Source organism: Marmota monax, unplaced genomic scaffold, assembly GCF_021218885.2.
Source record: "Marmota monax isolate L192 unplaced genomic scaffold, Marmota_monax_Labrador192_F-V1.1 WCK01_AAM20220418_F8-fsc00288, whole genome shotgun sequence".
In the NCBI taxonomy this organism is placed as follows: domain Eukaryota; kingdom Metazoa; phylum Chordata; class Mammalia; order Rodentia; family Sciuridae; genus Marmota; species Marmota monax.
Window position 1 is genome coordinate 318,867 of NW_026693586.1, and position 21,423 is coordinate 340,289.

General features: G+C 40.4%; 1 protein-coding gene and 1 pseudogene across 1 annotated transcript; one reads left to right on the forward strand and one right to left on the reverse strand.

Annotated features, from left to right (window-relative positions):
- Positions 1 to 7,238: 7,238 nt before the first annotated feature.
- Positions 7,239 to 7,706, forward strand: LOC124102867 (RING finger protein 11-like; annotated as a pseudogene).
- A 7,067-nt stretch (positions 7,707 to 14,773) lies between these two features.
- On the reverse strand, positions 14,774 to 16,682 carry Defb135 (defensin beta 135). Its single transcript, XM_046459344.1, has 2 exons — positions 16,625 to 16,682; positions 14,774 to 14,943 (listed from the first exon to the last, which is right to left on the reverse strand). The coding sequence occupies exons 1-2, from the start codon at positions 16,680 to 16,682 to the stop codon at positions 14,774 to 14,776; spliced, it is 228 nt and encodes a 75-aa protein (XP_046315300.1).
- Positions 16,683 to 21,423: the final 4,741 nt, after the last annotated feature.

Consider the following 21,423-nt stretch of genomic DNA (forward strand, 5'->3'; position numbering starts at 1 on the left):
CAATAAGGTTAACAACGGATTTTTCATCACAGACGCTGAAAGCGAGAAGATCCTGGAACAACGTATTTCAAACACTGAAAGACAATGGATGCCAACCAAGAATTCTGTATCCAGCAAAATTAAGCTTCAGGTACGATAACGAAATAAAAATCTTTCATGATAAACAAAAGCTAAAAGAATTTGCAGCCAGAAAACCAGCATTGCAAAGCATCTTGAGCAAAACACTACACGAGGAAGAAATGAAAAACAATAACCAAAACCATCAGTGGGAAGTGCCTCTATAAAGACAGAGGGCGGGGGGAAAGCTAACCATGGAGAAACAAACTAAATTAAAAAAAAAAAAAAAGAAGATAAATAATCAAACATGGCTGGAAGTACAAACCATATATCAATAGTAACTCTAAACATTAATGGCTTAAACTCTCCAATAAAGCGACATAGGCTGGTAACATGGATTAAAAAAACAAATCCAACAATATGCTGCCTCCAGGAGACACATCTGATTGGAAAAGACATACACAGGCTGAAGGTGAAAGGTTGGGAAAAAATATACCATGCACACGGTCCTCGTAAGCAAGCAGGGGTGGCCATCCTCATATCGAATAAAATTGACTTCAAGACTAAATTAATCAAAAGGGATAAGGAAGGACATTATATACTGTTAAAAGGAACCATTTACCAACAAGACATAACAATTATCAATATTTATGCACCAAATAATGGTGCTGCGACGTTCATAAAACAAATTCTCCTCAAGTTCAAGAATCAAATAGACCACAACACAATAATTATGGGTGACTTCAACACACCTCTCTCACAATTGGACAGATCCTCCAAACAAAAGCTGAATAAAGAAACTATAGAACTCAATATCACAATCAACAACCTAGACTTAACTGACATATATAGAATATATCAACCATCATCAAGTGGATATACTTTTTTCTCAGCAGCACATGGATCCTCCTCAAAAATAGACCATATATTATGCCATAGGGCAACCCTCAGTAAATATACAGGGGTGGAGATAATACCATGCATTTTATCTGATCATAATGGAATGAAACTGGAAATCAATGATAAAAGAAGGAAGGAAAAATCCTACATCACATGGAAAATGAACAATATGTTACTGAATGATCAATGGGTTACAGAAGACATAAAGGAAGAAATCAAAAAATTCTTAGAGATAAATGAAAATACAGACACAACATATCGGAATCTATGGGACACAATGAAAGCAGTTTTAAGAGGGAAATTCATCGCTTGGAGGTCATTCCTCAAAAAAAGGAAAAACCAACAAATAAATGTGCTCACACTTCATCTCAAAGCCCTAGAAAAGGAAGAGCAAAACAACAGCAAATGTAGCAGAAGGCAAGAAATAATTAAAATCAGAGCGGAAATCAATGAAATTGAAACAAAAGAAACTATTGAAAAAATTAACAAAACTAAAAGTTGGTTCTTTGAAAAAATAAATAAGATCGACAGACCCTTAGCCATGCTAACGAAGAGAAGAAGAGAGAGAACTCAAATCACTAACATACGGGATGAAAAAGGCAATATCACAACAGACACTACAGAAATACAGAAGACAATTAGAAATTATTTTGAAAACCTATATTCCAATAAAATAGAAGATAGTGAAGACATTGATAAATTCCTTAAGTCATATGATTTGCCCAGACTGAGTCAGGAGGATACTCACAACTTAAACAGACCAATAACAATAGATGAAATAGAAGAAGCAATCAAAAGACTTCCAACCAAGAAAAGCCCAGGACCGGATGGGTATACAGCGGAGTTTTACAAAACCTTTAAGGAAGAATTAATACCAATACTTTTCAAGTTATTTCAGGAAATAGAAAAAGAAGGAGCTCTGCCAAATTCATTCTATGAGGCCAACATCACCCTGATTCCGAAACCAGACAAAGACACCTCAAAGAAAGAAAACTACAGACCAATATCTCTGATGAACATAGATGCAAAAATCCTCAATAAAATTCTGGCGAACCGGATACAAAGGCACATCAAAAAAATTGTGCACCATGATCAAGTTGGATTCATCCCTGGGATGCAAGGATGGTTCAATATACGGAAATCAATAAATGTTATTCACCACATCAATAGACTTAAAAATAAGAACCATATGATCATCTCAATAGACGCAGAAAAAGCATTCGACAAAGTACAGCATCCCTTTATGTTCAAAACATTAGAAAAACTAGGGATAACAGGAACTTACCTCGACATTGTAAAAGCTATCTATGCTAAGCCTCAGGCTAGCATCATTCTCAATGGAGAAAAATTGAAGGCATTCCCTCTAAAATCTGGAACAAGACAGGGATGCCCTCTATCACCACTTCTATTCAATATAGTTCTCGAAACACTGGCCAGAGCAATTAGACAGACGAAAGAAATTAAAGGCATAAAAATAGGAAAGGAAGAACTTAAATTATCACTATTTGCAGATGACATGATTCTATACCTAGAAGACCCAAAAGGGTCTACAAAAAAACTACTAGAACTAATAAATGAATTCAGCAAAGTGGCAGGATATAAAATCAACACGCATAAATCAAAGGCATTTCTGTATATCAGCGACAAAACTTCTGAAACGGAAATGAGGAAAAACACTCCATTCACAATATCCTCAAAAAAAATAAAATACTTGGGAATCAACCTAACAAGAGAGGTGAAAGATTTATATAATGAAAACTACAAAACCCTAAAAAGAGAAGTAGAAGAAGATCTTAGAAGATGGAAAAATATACCCTGTTCATGGATAGGCAGAACTAACATCATCAAAATGGCGATATTACCAAAAGTTCTCTATAGGTTTAATGCAATGCCAATCAAAATCCCAACGGCATTTCTTGTAGAAATGGATAAAGCAATCATGAAATTCATATGGAAAAATAAAAGACCCAGAATAGCAAAAGCAATTCTAAGCAGGAAGTGTGAATCAGGCGGTATAGCGATACCAGACTTAAAACTATATTACAGAGCAATAGTAACAAAAACAGCATGGTACTGGTACCAAAACAGGAGGGTGGACCAATGGTACAGAATAGAGGACACAGAGACTAATCCACAAAGCTACAACTATCTTATATTTGATAAAGGAGCTAAAAGCATGCAATGGAGGGAGGATAGCATCTTCAACAAATGGTGCTGGGAAAACTGGAAATCCATATGCAACAAAATGAAATTGAATCCCCTCCTCTCGCCATGCACAAAAGTTAACTCAAAGTGGATCAAGGAGCTAGATATCAAATCAGAGACTCTGCGTCTGATAGAAGAAAAAGTTGGCTCCGATCTACATATTGTAGGGTCGGGCTCCAAATTCCTTAATAGGACACCCATAGCACAAAAGTTGATAACAAAAATCAACAAATGGGACTTACTTAAACTGAAAAGTTTTCTCTCAGCAAGAGAAACAATAAAAGAGGTAAATAGGGAGCCTACATCATGGGAACAAATTTTTACTCCTCACACTTCAGATAGAGCCCTAATATCCAGAGTATACAAAGAACTCAAAAAATTAAACAATAAGAAAACAAATAACCCAATCAACAAATGGGCCAAAGACCTGAACAGACACTTCTCAGAGGAGGACATACAATCAATCAACAAGTACATGAAAAAATGCTCACCATCTCTAGCAGTCAGAGAAATGCAAATCAAAACCACCCTAAGATACCATCTCACTCCAGTAAGATTGGCAGCCATTATGAAGTCAAACAACAACAAGTGCTGGCGAGGATGTGGGGAAAAGGGTACTCTTGTACATTGCTGGTGGGACTGCAATCTGGTGCGGCCAATCTGGAAAACAGTATGGAGACTCCTGGGAAAGCTGGGAATGGAACCACCATTTGACCCAGCTATTGCCCTTCTTGGACTTTTCCCTGAAGACCTTAAAAGAGCGTACTACAGGGATACTGCTACATCGATGTTCATAGCAGCACAATTCACAATTGCTAGACTGTGGAACCAACCCAGATGCCCTTCAATAGATGAATGGATAAAAAAAATGTGGCATTTATACACCATGGAGTATTACGCAGCACTAAAAAATGACAAAATCATAGAATTTGCAGGGAAATGGATGGCACTAGAGCAGATTATGCTTAGTGAAGCTAGCCAATCCCTAAAAAACAAATACCAAATGTCTTCTTTGATATAAGGAGAGCAACTAAGAACAGAGCAGGGAGGAAGAGCAGGAAGAAAAGATTAACATTAAACAGATACATGAGGTGGGATGGAAAGGCAGAGAAAAGGGAAATTGCATGGTAATGGAGGGAGACCCTCATTGTTATACAAAATTACATATAAGAGGTTGTGAGGGGAATGGGAAAATAAACAAGGAGAGATATGAATTACAGTGGATGGGGTAGAGAGAGATGATGGGAGGGGAGGGAGGGGGGATGGTAGAGGATAGGAAAGGTAGCAGAATACAACAGTTACTAATAGGGCATCATGTAAAAATGTGGATGTGTAACCGATGTGATTCTGCAATCTGTATTTGGGGTAAAATTGGGAGTTCATAACCAACTTGAATCTAATGTATGAAATATGATATGTGAAGAGCTTTATAATGTTTTGAACAACCAATAAAAAAAAAAAAAATAAAAAAAAAAATAAAATAATGAACATTTAAATCACACCAAAAAAAAATCCATATTAATCCCTTGAGATATAATTTCTTTATGTCCTGGTTCCAGACAACCACTGATGTATTTTCTGTCATTTATGCTTTTTCTAGTATTTCTTATAAATGAAATAAAAAGATTTGTATTCTAAAAAAAAAAAAAAAAAAAAAAAGACTGTCAGTGGAGTTTTCAGCAGAAGCCTTGCAGCAGAAAGAAGTACATACAAAGTGTTGAAGAAAATAAAACTGCCAAGATTGCTTTACCCAGGAAGCCCGTCCTTCAGACTGAGGCAGACACTGAGACTTTCTCAGACAAGCAAAAGCTGAGAATCGGTCACTACTAGATCTGCCTTGCAAGAAATGCTAAGTTGAAATGAAAGGACATTAGGTGGCAAAATAAGAGCATAAATAGACAAAACCAGAATATCATACTACCATGACAATGGTGGGTTAATTATCAACTCTATTACAAAATCTAAAAAGACAAAGTACTAAAAATAACTCTGAGCTGGGCACAGTGGTGCACGCCTGTAATCCCAGCAGCTCAGGCGGCTGAGGCAGGAGGATCGCAAGTTCAAAGCCAGCTTCAGCAACTTAGTGAGGTTCTAAGCAACTCAGCAAGAACCTGTATCTAAATAAAATATAAAAAATGTCTCAGTGATTAAGCACCCCTGGGTTCAATCCCCAATATCAAAAAATAAAAAATCAGAAAATTAAAAATAGATAAAAAGAACCAATTTTAAAAAGAAAAAGGCAAAGAAAGATAAATGGATAACAAAATGGCAATCTTAAATTCTCCTATTACTTTAAATGTAAATGTATTAAACTCCCCCAGTAAAAAGATACAGAGGCCAAAAATGGTGGTACATGCCTGTAATTCCAGCAACTCAGGAGGCCAAGGCAGGAGAATCGAAAACTTGAGGCCAGCTTCAGCAACTTAGCAAGAACCTCAGTAATTTAGTGAAGCCCTCTCCTAAAAAATAAAAAGGACTGGGGATGTAGCTCAGTGGTAAAGTACCTCTGGGTTCAAATCCCAGTAGAAAAAAAATAGAGAGAGAATAGTTGAATGGATAAAAAAAAATAGTAATGATAACTAAATGCAACCTATGCTTCTATAAGAAACTCACTTTAGTTCCAAAGATACATGTCCGCTGAAAGTGAAGAAATGGAAAGGAGTAATAACTGTTTACATCACAGAAAACAGTCAAAAACTAGAGTGGGGGCTGGGGCTGGGGCTCAGTGGTATCTCACTTGCCTGGCCTGTGTGAGGCACTGGGTTCAATTCTCAGCACCGCATATAAATAAATAAAATAAAGGTCTATCAACAACTAAAAAAGATATTAAAACTGGGCTGGGGTTGTGGCTCAGTGGCAGAAAACTTGCCTAGAATGTGTGAGGTACTGGGTTCAATCCTCAACACCACATAAAAATAAATAAGTAAATAAAATATGTTGTGTCCATCTACAAAAAAATTAAAAATTAAAAAAAAAGTCAAAAACTGTCTCTAGAAAAAAACAGTGATCAGTTCAACAGGAAGATAAAACAATTGTAAATATGCTCCTCACCTTCAAGAACTCAAGTATATAAAGCAAATATCAACAGATCTGAAAGGAGAAATTGGTAGCAATACGATTCTTATAAGAGACTTCAATGCCCCATTTTTAATAATGGATATAATATGCAGACAGGAAATTAATAAAGAATGTGAGCAACACAATAAGCCCAGTGGGCTTAACAGACATAAACAGAACATCTTGCCCAACAGCAGAAGATGTGTTCTTCCCAAGTGCACCAGTGACATTTCCCAGGATGGGCCACCAATGAGGTCACAAGACAAGCCTTAAAAAAGTTAAGATCAAAATCACACCAAAAGTCTTTTCAGAGCACACAGAATAAAACTAAAAATAAATAATTGCAAGATAATTACAAAATTCACAAATGTGGAAACTACATGACACACTCTTGAATAACCACTGCCTCAAAAAGGAATTCAAAAGGGATTTTTAAAATGCCTACAGACAACAGAAACACAACTTATCAAAATTCATGGAATGTGGCAAAAACAATTTTATTTTTTTTATTTTATTTTTTTTAATTTTTTTATTGTTGGTTGTTCAAAACATTACATAGTTCTTGACATATCATATTTCACACTTTGATTCAAGTGGGTTATGAACTCCCATTTTTACCCCGTATACAGATTGCAGAATCATATCAGTTACACATCCATTGATTTACATGTTGCCATACTAGTGTCTGTTGTATTCTGCTGCCTTTCCTATCCTCTACTATCCCCCCTCTCAAAAACAATTTTAAAAGGGAAATTGATAACAGTGAGTGCTTACTTTAAAGCCAAAAAAAGACCTCAAATAAACAATACTTTACTCCTCAAGGAATTAGCAAAAAAAATAAGCCCAAGGTTAGCATAAGGAAGAAAATAATAAATATCCGAGCAGAAATAAATCAAGTGGAGAATAGAGAAATAGAACTAAGGGTGTTTTTTTTAAAATTACCAGGAAGCAGCTGTAAACTCTTTTCAAAAGGGACCCCATGGGTGATAAGACTGTCAGAACAGTACAAAGATAACACGCTCCAGCCCCAGAAGATGGGGAACTGCCTAAAATCCGTCCCCCTTGGATGACATTTCCCTGCTTCAGGAGCCTCAGCCTGATGCAGCTAGCTTTGGCGAGGGGACTGAGCCAGATCAGGAGTTGCCACATCAGGAACAAGTTCCAGTTGCAGTTTATAATCCAACACCCAGCCAGACTAGCAACTCAATTGACTGAAGAGGAACAAATTAGGATAGTTCAAAGAATAGGCCTTATACAGCATCTGCCTAAAGGAGGCGATGACCCTCAAAAGATGGATCAGCAAAAAAGATCCAGGAGTATGTGATCTATGTGATGGACTTTGTTCATGGGGGCCCAATTCGATTTCTACCGTGTGTGCACAGCTATCACCTGGACTACACAGATGACTGGCTGATGAGGCCTTCCACATGACCCTCCTGCATGAACCAGTTGATGCAACACTGATTTCATCCTCTGAGACTAATTGAGCAGTAAATTGAGTCTTCCCTCTAACTTTAAGTGAACCATCATTTTTGGTCATTTTGATCGTTCATCTCTAAGTCCAAAGATCCATGGATTAGGAATTAAGATCATGTACACAATTTTCCTAAAAATTCCTGGATGGCTGTAGATGTTGAGAAAAGCATGTTATATTTTAGAAACTTAGGGGAGGAAGTAGGATGATATTTTTATGGAAAGCCTTGACCCAGTGTTTAAAAATATGATTGTAGTTGATGTTGCTATTGCTCCAGGACATAGGAATTCTGTAAAGTGTTAAAGCAGCTATCTATGTTGACATTGGGTATGTTGAAGATTAGGAAAAAGATAGTGGTTATTTTTCCTAAATGAAATAACTTTCTTCTCTCCACCAGATTCTTTTCTGAAATTACTGGCATTTGGGTCAAGGTTGTATTAAAAGCTACATTTTATAACACTGGCACCCAAAAAAAGCCATTTTAAGCTTGTTTGCACAGTTCTTTTTTCCCACTGGAAATGGAATTCAGTGCCTTAGTTCTTTTTAAATATTGTATTATCGTTGGGGCTGGCTCTATGCTTGAAAACCAGTTTATTTATAACCTGTTGTGAGTGCTATATTCTGTTTGCAGTTAGGAAATGCAGACTTTTAAGTGATATCCTAGCTTGTAAGCAAACTGAGATGCACTATCCCTTTTCTATAAAAAAAGAGTTGATTTGTCAATAAATCAACTCAGCAAAGTGGGTTTAATATTACCCTTCCCTGTGTGTTTTCTCTAATTCTTTTGGTTCTTAATATGGTGATAAATGAGAATCAATGCAAATTTTAAATGTTAAGATTTCTGGGGCTGGGGTTATGGCTCAGTGGTAGAGCACGTACTTCACACATGTGAGGTACTGGGTTTGTCCTCAGCACCACAAAAATAAATAAATATACAAGATAAAGTTACTGTGTCCATCTACAACTATTTTACATATATATATATATATATATATATATATATATATATATGATTTCCGATTTATTGAACTTGAATTATGCCACCTTGCTTATGTAAAAATGAAGGTGTCACACCATGGTGAAACTAAATGAGAAGTAGTTTCTCAACTGTAATAATTTTTATTTCTCTTTCTTTTGATCTCTTTCCCTGTTGTTTGAACCATAGCAAAAGGATATGGCATCTCTCATTACTGTAGTGATGAGGTTGACGAAGTTATATGAACACCTCTCAGTCTCTATTTCTTGGAAAGGTATCTGTTAAATCCTGCTAGGTGGTTGACAAGACTAAGTAGGGAAAATAGAAGTAAATGTGCTTCATGTTTTGCACACAAATGCAGAATTTGTATTATCACATGATCTTTTCTTGCAGTTAATGTAAGAATATACTAAATATCGAAGCTTCTGAAGTATTAGAGGTAGAGATGGTCTAGTAAAGATGTAGTAGGAACTTTTTCTTTTGTTTTTTATTCTGGTTTATTATATATGACAACGGAATGTGTTACAATTCATATGATGTATATAGAGCACAATTTTTCATACCTCTGGTTGCATTCAAAGTATATTCATACCAATTCGTGTCTTCACACATGTAATTTGGATAATGATGTCCATCATATTTCACCATCATTTCTAACCCCATTCCCCCTCTCTTCCCTTCCCACCCCTCTGCCCCATCTAGAGTTCATCTATTCCTCCCATGTTCCCCCTCCGTACCCTACTATGAAACAGCTTGATTCTGGTTGTTTTAATAAATCATAATAATAGCCATTATTTATCAGGTGGTTAGTATGTGCCCAATACCGTTTTCATTGTCTCCTTGTGGAATATTCTGCCAAGAATGTTCTGTAGTACAGGCTTTCTTGCTGTAAATTCTTTATCATGGAAGATTTTTATTTCATCATCAAGTTTGAAGCTTAATTTTGCTGGATACAAGATTCTTGGTTGGCATCCATTATCTTTCAGAGGTTGGTATATGTTCTTCCAGTATCTCCTGGCTTTGAGAGTCTGGGTTGAAAAATCTGCTGAGATCCAAATTGGTCTTCCCTTGTAGGTAATCTGATTTCTCTCTCTGGTGGACTTTCAAATTCTATCCTTATTCTGTATGCTAGGCATTCTCATTATAATGTGTCTCGGTGTAGACCTGTTGTAATTTTGTACATTGTTAGTAAGATAGTTCATATTCATTTTCTTTGTCCTAGTAATTATCTAATGTCTATTTAACACACAGCACACCTCAAATAAGACTAGACACATTTCGAATACTCAGTGGCCTCTTCTTGTATTTGATTTTCCAGTTCATTCTTCATGCTTCGGAAATTTTCTGCTATTATTTCATTGAAGAGATTGTGCATTCCTTTGGTTTAAATCTCTGAACCTTCCTCTATCCCAGTAAATTGTAAATTTGGTCTTTTGATAGTATCCCATAATTCTTGGATATTCTCTTCATGGTTTCTTACTATCTTCACTGTGAGGTCAACTTTATTTTCAAGATTGTATATTTTGTCTTCATTGTTTGAGGTCCAGACTTCCAAATGAGCTAGTCTGTTGGTGATGCTATCTATTGAGTTTTTTTAATTGGCTTATTATTTCTCTCATTTCAAGGATTTCTGTTTTGCTTTTTTTGTTGGTGTTGTTGTTGTTTTTTGTTTTTTGGGTTTTTTTTTTTTTTCGGTATTTCTGACTCTTTGTTGAAGTAATCTCTTGCAACCTGTATTTGCTGTCTTATCTCTCTGTTGGTGTGATCAATGGTCGCCTGTATTTGTTCTCTTCTTTCTTTGTTGGCGTGATCGATTTTTGCCTGTATCTGCTCCCTTAGGTCGTTCTGTAATTCCCAGGTCATTTTAGCTATGGATGTTCTGAACTCCTTCTCTGACATTTCACCTACTGCGCTCTCCATGGATTGATCCTATTGTTGTAGTATCTTGGTTTGTCTGGGGCACTTTCCTCCCTTGTTTTTTCATGATGTCTCTGTGTCTTCCTCGCTTGCAGTGCAGATCCGAGGTATGACAGCTTCTGCCCTATTATCTTACAGTGTCCCTATAAGTTACCAGTACCTCACCTTTAAGGGAGAGATCAGTATCACAGCACTCAGTGTACCCAGTGTGCAGCCATATGTCAGTTAGCTTCTGTTTTTACATCTACAGTTTTGTCACTATAATCAGAAGTGATGAGTTCGGTTAACTTCTACCATATAGTCAATAGGTCTGCATAATGGTCTAGAGTTTCTGATGGGGGAAGGGGGACCTGGGGTCTTGGCTGAGATGTTTATGAGGTAGGATGTGAGAATATGGAGGTGTTAGATTATATGACAAGTGAGAGGGTGATCATAAGAAGCTGGCTGTTAGTAGGAGAAACAAGAGAGAGGCCACCCCATGCAAGACTCCCTGTCACCTCAGCAACAGGGCAACTGTTAGCACCCCAAGTAGAGACACCTCTGGGGCAGCCAGGCCACAGGGGCCTTGGTGACGTCTTACCAGGTCCTTATTGTTGTCCCTTGATAGAAGCAGTGATATCCCAGTTTCATGGTGGTGGCAGCCTCAAGCCTATATGTACCCTGATGTTGGCCTGTGGAGCCAGGCTTTGGTGAGTAAGGAACCCAGCAGGGGGTGGCTCACAGCTTATATCCGGACGCTTGGCAGGTGTCTCCTCCAGATCTCTGGGCTTCAGTGTGGTGGATAGGCCTCCTCACCAGATCTCTGGGCTACAGTTTAGTAAGTGGGCCTCTGTCGTTGGAATGTTTATCTATTTAGCATGTGTTTATTTTTCCTTATGTACCCAAGATGATTGATTTGTTCAGCTCAGTGATATTACAGCTAAAAAGCATTCATTAGCAAAAGGAGAAGCAATCTTCACCTAACAAAAGAATCAGAAATGTTTCATATTTTTATTGAGTTGAATGTTTGACTCTAGCATTTTTCTACATACAAAACATAAGTTCCTTGAAGATTCTTCATAATTGTATTATAGAAGAATTTAGTATGTCATAAGTACTTAATTTGACATTCAACTGTAGTAGCCATAAGTTGTTCAGTTTCCTTATGAGCACCATGATGGAAATACTCAAATGAATTCAAGAAAAATCGAAAGAAATTAGATTATCAGGTTCTGTTAAATTGTCAATGTATATTGCTTAAATTTCTATTTATTAATTTATGTCCATCCAGTTATATAAAGCAAATTTGGAGGAAACAGCGGGAGTTGTACAATATTTTCAGTGATAATTACTTTTTACTCTTGTGTTTTCTACTTAAACATGATGTCTATGTTATCCAGTATTACAGTCAGAACTTTTTTCCTAGATTGTCAAAATTGCTAAATGAACATGTTTTTTTTAATTAAAAAAAAAAGATGGGGGCAGACTTTATGAAGCCTGATTCAGGCATATTTACTGGGCTCGGTGTGGATCATAGCGTGTGGCTGGCTCTGACCTCCCAGGAATGTGGCCACCCTTTCAGAGGATGCTGAGGGACTTCAGCATGGACAGGGAAGCACCAACCTCAGCAGCAGCTGCAGATGAAAGACAACAACATAGACACCAAACAAGAAAAGCACCAAACAATTTTTAGGGAGGTCACACATGACACATTCAAGATCACTCCGACGCACCTGAGAGCCCTGACATGAATAAGATGAGGGACACAACCCGGTACACTGCAAATCCACGGGAGGCCTGAGGAAGCGTGTCACAGAGGGCAAGGGTAGAAAAATTAACCAGGGCCTATTCTATCGAGCCCTATTCCACAAACTCGCAAGGACCAAACAAGCTCATGGCAGTGAACACTAAATACAGAAGTCAAGAAAAAGCCCTGTTTACAGACTGCAGTAGGTAAGAAAGGAACTGTCCACGCTGCCTACTCTCCCTAACTGCACTGCCACATAGTCAACATTTCAATGTAAATATTGACAATATGACTTTTACCTCGTTATTTTCAATGTCCGTTATTTTCAATGTCAAATCATGAGTATTCCTTAGTAGATAAGGAATGTAGATGTTTTTACATCTACAGTTTTGTCACTCTAATCAGAAGTGATGAGTTTTGTTAACTTCTCCTATATAGTCAATAGGTTTGCATAAAGGTTTAGAGTTTCTGACGGAGGAAGGGGGACCCCCGTCAGAAACTCTAAACCAAGAGAAAAACGGATGGAAGTCTTGAACAGGCACATCATAAATAGGAGTATCTACGTGTCCAATAAATAGGTGAAAAAGGGCTCGGCTTCATTAGTCATCAGTGAAATACAAATTCAATCAATATGTTATCAATATACATCTCCCAAAATTGAAAAAAAAAAGTCAGAAAATCTCAGCTGTGAACCAAGATGCAAAGTAACAAGAATGTTCAGACAACATGAGTGGGAAGCATTTATTGGCCATCATCAGCTTAGAAGATAATCAGGCAACATCTCTCTAGTAAAATTGAATATATGCTCAGCCTGTGACTCAGCAGTTCCACTCTTCTGTTTATATCTGTGGAAATGCCCGCGTATGTGCCTCAAAAATCAGTTCAAGAATGTCTACCTCAGAACCATTTTTAAGAGACAAAAACTAGAAACTACAAAAATGAGTCTGTTTCCCAACATAAAACTATATATACTGAGAAGGATAAACTACAATCATATGAAGTAGTAAGAATAAATTTCACCAAAAAAAGTAGAGTAGAATAAATCAGACACATTAAATACTAGCTGATTCCTTTGATATAAAGTTGAAAGATAGGTGAGTTTATTGAAGGAACAGACGGCTTTGAGAGCGTCAGCTAGAGCCCAGCCCTCCAGGGACAGTGACTGGGAGCTCCTGGCAGGTGGTAGAATTCTCTTCTCTCTCAGATGTGTGAGATCTATGAAATTTCTCAAGATGTTTACTTAGGATTTCTACACTTTTTAAATGGGGTGTTATACTTCAAAAATGTTCTTAAGATATTTCTGATATGCAAAATACTGAAGACAAGAAATTTTATTCAGTGACTATTTCCATAGCAAAGACACAGAGGGGAACGGCAGACATAGAAACCATGAGAGGCTGAAACTGTGACAGAGCTGGGGCCTTCCAGCACAGAGACACCCCACCCGGCACCCCGCAACTTCTAAACCCAATTCTTACAATCAAGTCAGAAGGATTTGACATGTCGCTCAGGTAACGGGAATGAGTTTATCGAAGGGACAGGAAAAGGGGGGAAGGACGCTCTCAAGGGAAAAAGTGGGTCCGTTCAGAGAAGAGAGGGACAATGTGCCTCTCCTGCATTCCAGTTTTATTGAGGATCCCACAGAAGTTTCCAGAGAGTATTGCAGAGGTCCACCTCTTGACTTTTGACTGACAGCAGGGTGACATCAGACTTTCAAGTACCCACTGCCATGGCAACTCTAGGTCATCTTGACCTGTGCTGGAGGTTTTAATTGGATTCTTAACCACACATTCTCACAGAACTTTTTCAGGGGTGGGGGAAATACTAGGGATTGAACTCAGGGGCACTCACCCACTGAGCCACATCCTCAGCCCTATTTTGTATTTTATTTAGAAAAAGGGTCTCACTGAGTTGCTTAGGGCCTTGCTAAGTTGCGGAGGCTGGCTTTGAACTCGCGATCCTCCTGCCTCAATCTCCGGAGCCACTGGTATTACAGGCGTGTGCCACCGCACCTGGTTCTCCCAGATTTTATTGTTAGGAGGAATTATATTTATCTCCCTGGGTTTCTCCCATCAACATTACCTTGGGCCTACATTTCTCCACAGATAACAGGTAGTTGAGGAATGTGACATATTCTGTCCACATAGGCCAAGCAGAGCTGAAGATAAATGGCTTCTTGGAAGAGAAAGCATGCAGGGGCCACCACCGTGGGCTCATTTTATAGAATCCTTCTCTTGACATTGTGTTCCCATCATCCTCATCTATCTGCTATTTCTGATAAATAACAAATTGATAAAAAGAAAAATACTGACGACAAGGAATTTAATCAGGAAACTATTTCCATAGAAAAGACACAAAGGGAAACGGCAGATAGGCTGAAACCATCATTTTAATGGGCTGAGGCCGCTGGGAGAATCTAAGTTCCCAGGGAAAATCAGAAGGAACCTTTGAAAACTCACAGCTACCCCGGACCCATCATAGGTAAATGAGCGCTTGAGACACAGCATAAAGACATATTGTCACACATAATGTGAAACACTTCATCTTTTGAACATTTTTTCTTGCAACTTCCTTTTAGTCGCCAGCATGTAGAAAACATTTGTCGTATGAAAGCATTTGGCCCACTTCTAACTGGAAACAAAAACAAGTGTTAATGCACAGTTAGTGTCCTATAATGTCACATTGCCAAGGACAAGACTTGGGGATCTATACTTCCTAACTCTTTCTGATAAATTTGGTCTGATCAAAGATATCCAAGACATCTTTGGCTTAATACCTCCTTTCTAGTTGCCTAGACCTTATTTTCCAGGAATCCCTACTCTGAGCCATGGTCCATAATTACTAAAATCACTAGCCACTTAGATGTGGGTGACAGAGTCCAGCGGATTCAGCTTGGGGCTATTTGCTATGGAAAGATCATATAGATGCTGGGAAAGTCACATGAGTAATGTGAAGATCATTCAGATGCCAGGGAAGTCACAAGCAGAAGTCCCACCTGGGGAGGCAGGCAGGGTGGGGATGGGCTACTCAAAACGATTTACAATTATCAAAGTGTTATTGTGAAGAGGAAATGTCACTGATCAAATACTTCAGAAGCTTGTGGCTCCAGCCCTGTGTTCCCCTGTAGGGCATTCTGCCAAGGGCCTCGCTACCTGCTCTGACTTAATCACAGAGTACTTAAGAGTGTCCTGCAGGGTAATGAGTGTGAAATGGTTCAAAATATCTGAAACATACAAATTCTAAATTCTTGCCCCCAATCTTCCTAGATGTTAAGACCTAGCTTCCTCTGGAAGTCAAGAGGTAAAGTAGGGGCAGCTGGAAGGCAGTTTATGGCAATGAGGGTGGCTCTGAGTGGACCCATTCATATGCTAAGCCTTATCACTTTATCACCAGTTGCCCCCATGGGACCATATATATATATATATATATATTATATATATATATAAACAATGTGTGAAAATCATCAATGTGGTGTGATCAAAGGCCACTGACAAGCTTGCTTGCTGTGTGCTCACTAGCCCTGGAACACTTCTTGGGGACAAAGAAGAACAGTGGAGATACAATGCAAAGTATCCAGAGGGCCTCCCATAGTGAACAGCAGCAGATTAAACATGATCCTCATCTGATTGTCTTTCAAATACCTCATTCTTGGCCCTCAGAGTGGTATCTTTTGAATGTGAAAGTTTGAGGAATTTTCTCCAAATCTGAGAAAACCACAAGCAAAACAATTTTGAGAGCTTCCACCATGGTGCCTTAAGTGGACTCCTCCAGATATTGTCAAGTTAGTTGCTTCTGTCCAGAACAAGAAAATTCTAACTCAAAATAATGCTTCATAGGATCCTATTGTGCTCTAAGCTCATTTAACATGTTTTAACCATCAGCTCTGTTTGCAGGTTCTGCTCAGCATCATATTTGCCTTGGCTTGTAAATGAGTGAAAAATTGCCCAGATAGCTGACTTGGGAGGGCTAGTCCTACGAATCCTCAAGAAACAGCCTCCCTCCCACTTCTAGGTGCTACCAGTCCTCCCGAGGTCTCATGGTGTGGCTCTGCCCTGTTTCCACCAATAGCAGCCGAACCTCCCCACAAGCTTTACAGACTCCCCAGACCAAGCTTCAGAACCAGCTTCTTCTCTGGAGAGAACCAGGGCCTGTTATCTTCCTCTACTCCCTGGAATAACCCAGAACTACCATCTCTGCTCCTGTCCCTCCTTGTCTCCGCTTCCTTCGTCCTGCTTGGGCCTCGCTCTTCTAGAACCTCACACCCCCTTTACCTTCACTGTTCCTAATTCCAGAGGAAGGGAATCCATGTTACCTGGTGGAACATAGGAGAGCAAGACTAGGACCACAAGGACCAAAAGTAGGTTCCTCATGGCCAAACAGAGAGGCAGCTGAGGCAAAGGGGGAGTCGCCCTTTAAGTAGCTTCGAGAGATGCGGAGCCGCATGACTAGCGGACCCTTCAGGACAAGAACACCTGCTTGCTCCACTGAGCCATACAGGAGTGAAAGTCCTGAGTTTGCGAAGATGTCCCATCACTGTGTGCCCCTTGTGTGCTAACAACTGAATTCACACTGTGATCTGCCGGTAGTAGGCCCTGCTGAGGTGCCGTAGAGAGCAGTCACAAAAAACTCAGGCAGATGTCACTGCCCCATTTTAAAAACAAGGACCTTAAGTTTCAGGTGGACTAAATGACTTTCCCAAGTTCACACAAATTAGAGATGGCAGCAACACAACTTACAGTTTTTCCTGACTACTACGTACATAAGAATTCAAGTACTGCCTGGCTCGATTCTGGTGTAGCTGCAATCTCTTGGAAAATAAAACCTCCCCAAAGAGCATGAACAAATCCCCATAATGCCACCAACGTGAGTCTGGAAAGCATAGCATGCTCACTACCCAGTCCTGGGCACGCCCATGTGGCGGACACACACTGAGTGACGTGGAGTTATGCACAGAGTATGTGATAAAATCCTTAACCATGTCAACAGTTTCCTAAGGGCTTTAAGTTTTATAACAACTCTATCTATACACTGTATAAAGAATCCAGAATGTGAGATTCCTGCTCTGGACTGGGCATGAATGGGCTTAGGAAGCTGTGACTAGTGCACTCACGTCCCCTGCAGAACACCAGCATTCTCACCTGTTAAGCAGGGTACACCTTCAGTCCTACATGTCACAGAGGTTGGTCATGAGGTCAAGTGAAGTGGTTCTTGTGAAAAGCCCTCATGAATTGTACATTTAAGGGATTCTTAGGCCTATATATGAGATGATATTTAAAACTAGACATGGTGGGGCTCCTCCAGCTAGTCTTCTGAATGAAGCTCTTCCATGACTTCCTTTAGGGGTGCAGTAGAAACTGTTCAGCCTGACTCTGTGCCTGACACCTGATTTCTTCTCCCATCCCGAAGCCCCTCATTCTTCCCCCTGCCTGTCTCTGTCCCTCTCCCTCTCCCTCGCCCTCACCCTTGCCCTCTTCCTCTCATTGCATTGCCAACTACTGGCTTTGACTGTTCTCAAATAGGTACCCCCCCGCAAAGCATTCGGGCATGGCACTCACATGGTCTGGACTCCTGTATCGTGCCCCTGCATCTTCACCCTAAGATTTATTTATTTACAGCAATGACCTCAGCCTCTTCTAAACCTTCCCACTAAAATTAGGTTCCTTTTTTGTAAATTTTTCTCATAGGATCCCTTTCCATCATTAATATATTAGCATATAAAATATTAAAATTCTATATTCATGCATTTGTGTTTCGCCTTAATATGTGCTTTCTTCACTTGATTACAAGCTCAATGAAATAAGGTATATCATACCTGAATGACCTCACATCAACAAAATCCAAGTGTTTTTCTAGAACGCTGTATTCGTTTTCTAGGGTTACCATAAGTGAAGTATCACAAACTGGGTGACTTAAACAATAAAAATGTATTGCCTCACCGTTTTTGAGGCTAGAATTTCTAAATCAAGTTGCCAAAGGGGTTGGTTCCTTCTGAGAGCCATCCGAGAAGGTTCTGTTCCCGGCCTCTCTCCCAGCCTCTGGTAGCCTCGGGCATTTCCTGGCTTGTAGATGGTGCTGTCCCTGTGTCTTCACACTGTCTTTCCTCTGTACATGTCTGTGTTTGTGTCTAGTTTTGCCTTCTTATAAGGACATAGTCAAACTGGATTAGGGCAAACTCTAGTGATCTCACTTTCACTTGGTCATCTATAAATACCCTATTAAAACAAACATTAACCTTCAGTCTTCCTGGGTAATATCTATGACCCCCAATGATATCATATTGATGAATTATTTTTCTAGAACATTGATTATTATCTTTTCTTCCATCATTTCTGCCAAGAAGAAAAGCCATCTGTGGAATTGCTTCTACTCTTGGGCTTTTGATAAACGCTGGAGAACTCTGCACAACTCTGCAGGGAGAGTGAGTTTAGAAAAGAAGATCATTCCTCTTATACATTCCAGTTACCTTAGATGCCATTTACCCTCATCTCCCACCAAGACCCATCCTACTCACCCCAAAAGCAATTATGTACCTACAAATGCATATGCACCTTTCCTTTTTATTCTTACTTCTTCAGAAAAATAAATATCAATTCTCATCTTCAAATCTTATTCCTACATCACTACTCAAAACACATTACCACCCATCTCTTCAGTTCCATTGCTTAATCAATAATCCCTTATTTGAAAAAAAAGGAATTTTATTGTAAGATATAAGACATTTATGCAAAAAAATACACACAAAACAAATGTATAGCTTCCCAAATTATTATAATGTTACCCCATTGCAATTACCACCCAGGTCAGAAAATACAACTTGGCAGTTTTCCGGGAAGCCCTTCCACATCCTCCATCCCAACATAACCTCTTTCTCGCCACCGCTTACCAATACCCTGACCTCTACTGTAAATGCATCCTTGACTTTCTTTTTTGCTTATCACTTAAACGTGCATCACCCATGTTACTATTACCCTGATTTTCACTATCATCATGTTCTTGAATTTCTTTAGAGTTTTATCTCCCACTTGGACATACCTACAAATGAGATTTTCAACCTGCTCATTTGTTCCTTTTGGGGGATGTCTTCTAAGTCTCTTTTTACCTTTATGAATCCCCCTCCTCACTCTGACAATTTATCTATTAAAGAACCTAGAACATTTGACCTGCACAGTTTTTCACAAACTGGATTTTACTGACTATATGTTCGCTCATCATGCAGTTGACTTGTACTTCCACCCTCATATTTCCTGAGAACTGGTCCGATGCAGGTTCAACCCTGTAGAAGGATTGTAGTTTTTCTTGGGTCTTTTCATCAAGAGGCTCATAATGGAAAGAAATTTGAAGTTTGTAGACTTATGGAAAGTCTACAAACACATAGTGATTGAAAAGAACACATTTGAATAATGAATGTATCATAAAAGAAATGGGGGGACAAATTTAAAAATTTGACAATAGAGATATAGCATACCAAAACCTCTGGGACACTATGACATTATAATAATTTTGGAAGCTCTACATTTGTTTTGTGGATTTTTTTTGCATAAATGTCTTATATCTTACAGTAAAATTCTTTTTTTCAAAGAGAGGATTATTGATAAATACTCAAGCTTATAGCTATGAGTATCTACATTTAAAAAAAATAAGGCGACTCGGCGACTGTCGGCTGCCTGCACGCGGCCCCCACGTCAGGGCGGATAGCCTCCGAGGCGCAGCGCAGCAGGAGTGGTGCAGGGACTCTAGGAAGAGGTCTCTCGCCAAGCCTTCATGAAATAGCAAACCGGGAGCTGAAATCAACCAGAGACAGACCATTCCCACCCCTCCCTTCGGACACTCCGGCAAGGAGCCTGGGGCCCGCCATAGCAGAGAGGTGACATCACCAGAGTTCCGCCGACAGAATTCCTTCCCAGTGGAATCCATGTTAACAGGTGTGTGACTCCCACCCCCTCCAGATACAAGCAGCCAGGAAACCTCGGGAATCTCTCCGGGGGCGTGTCTGTAGGGAAGCAGAGGGGATTCCAGATCCCCACCTCCCCTTAACACCAGCAGCGACACCCAAGATCATAGCCGCCAGTTTCTGGGGGCGTGCCCACCAAAGGGGTCCGTAAAAATTAAACTGTTGGTTCCCAGATCACCCCACCACAGCACTGGGGCTTAGATGAATGACAGAGAGGGTGTTCATCGTTCGGGATATAGGACACGCGGTGGGGCTGCAAGTGTAATCAGATCCTTGGGGAACCGCCTCCGGTGAACAGGACCTGGCTGGCTGGCTGGGAGGAGGAACAGGGGGAGGGGCCAGATAAGTGAAAGGGCTCTGGACTAACAGGATTGAGAGACTCCCAGGAGCCACCTTACAGGGATTTCTGTCAGCACATAGAGGGCAGAAGCTCGGCTCAGAGGGCACAGCTCCGCCTATTGGAAGAGAAGAAAATGGGATTCAGCCATAGAACAGGGGATGCCAGCATGGCAGAGATCTGATGTCATCGGAGAGCGGCCGAGGAGAGAACTTCATCGGTGCCAGCGGCGACGGAAACAGTTGGTCTCCTGGTAGGGAGGGTGAGTCACAGATACCCGAGTCTCTCTCGCTTTGTCGTCAAGCCAGAGGGGAGGAGCGGGGCCGCCGCCTGCGCCCGCAAGGTAGGCAGACCTGCGACCAACCTGTAGATCAGGCCCAGCGGTCTGCAGGCGTGGTAGGAGGGGCAGGGCAGAGCCGCCGCCAGCGCCGGCAAGGTAAGCAGACCTGCGACAGACCGGCGGATCAGGCCCAGCGGCCTGCCAGCGTGGTACACACTTCACCCCAACTGGAGTAGGGGCAGAGCAGAGCCTTCGCCAGCGCCCAGATCAGGCCCAGCGGCCCGCCTGTGTGGTGGTCAAGTGACCCCAATTGGAGTGGGGGCGGAGCGGAACTGCCACCCGTGCCCGCAAGGTGGGCAGACCGGCGACCAACCTGCAGATCAGGCCTAGCGGTCCCCGGGCGTGGTAGGAGAGGCAGGGCAGAGCCTTTGCCCCCACCTGCAAGGTAGGCAGACCTGCGACAGGACGGCAGATCAGGCCCAGGGGTCCGCGGGCGTGGTAGACACCTCACACCAATTGGAGGAGGGGCAGAGCAGAGCCCCC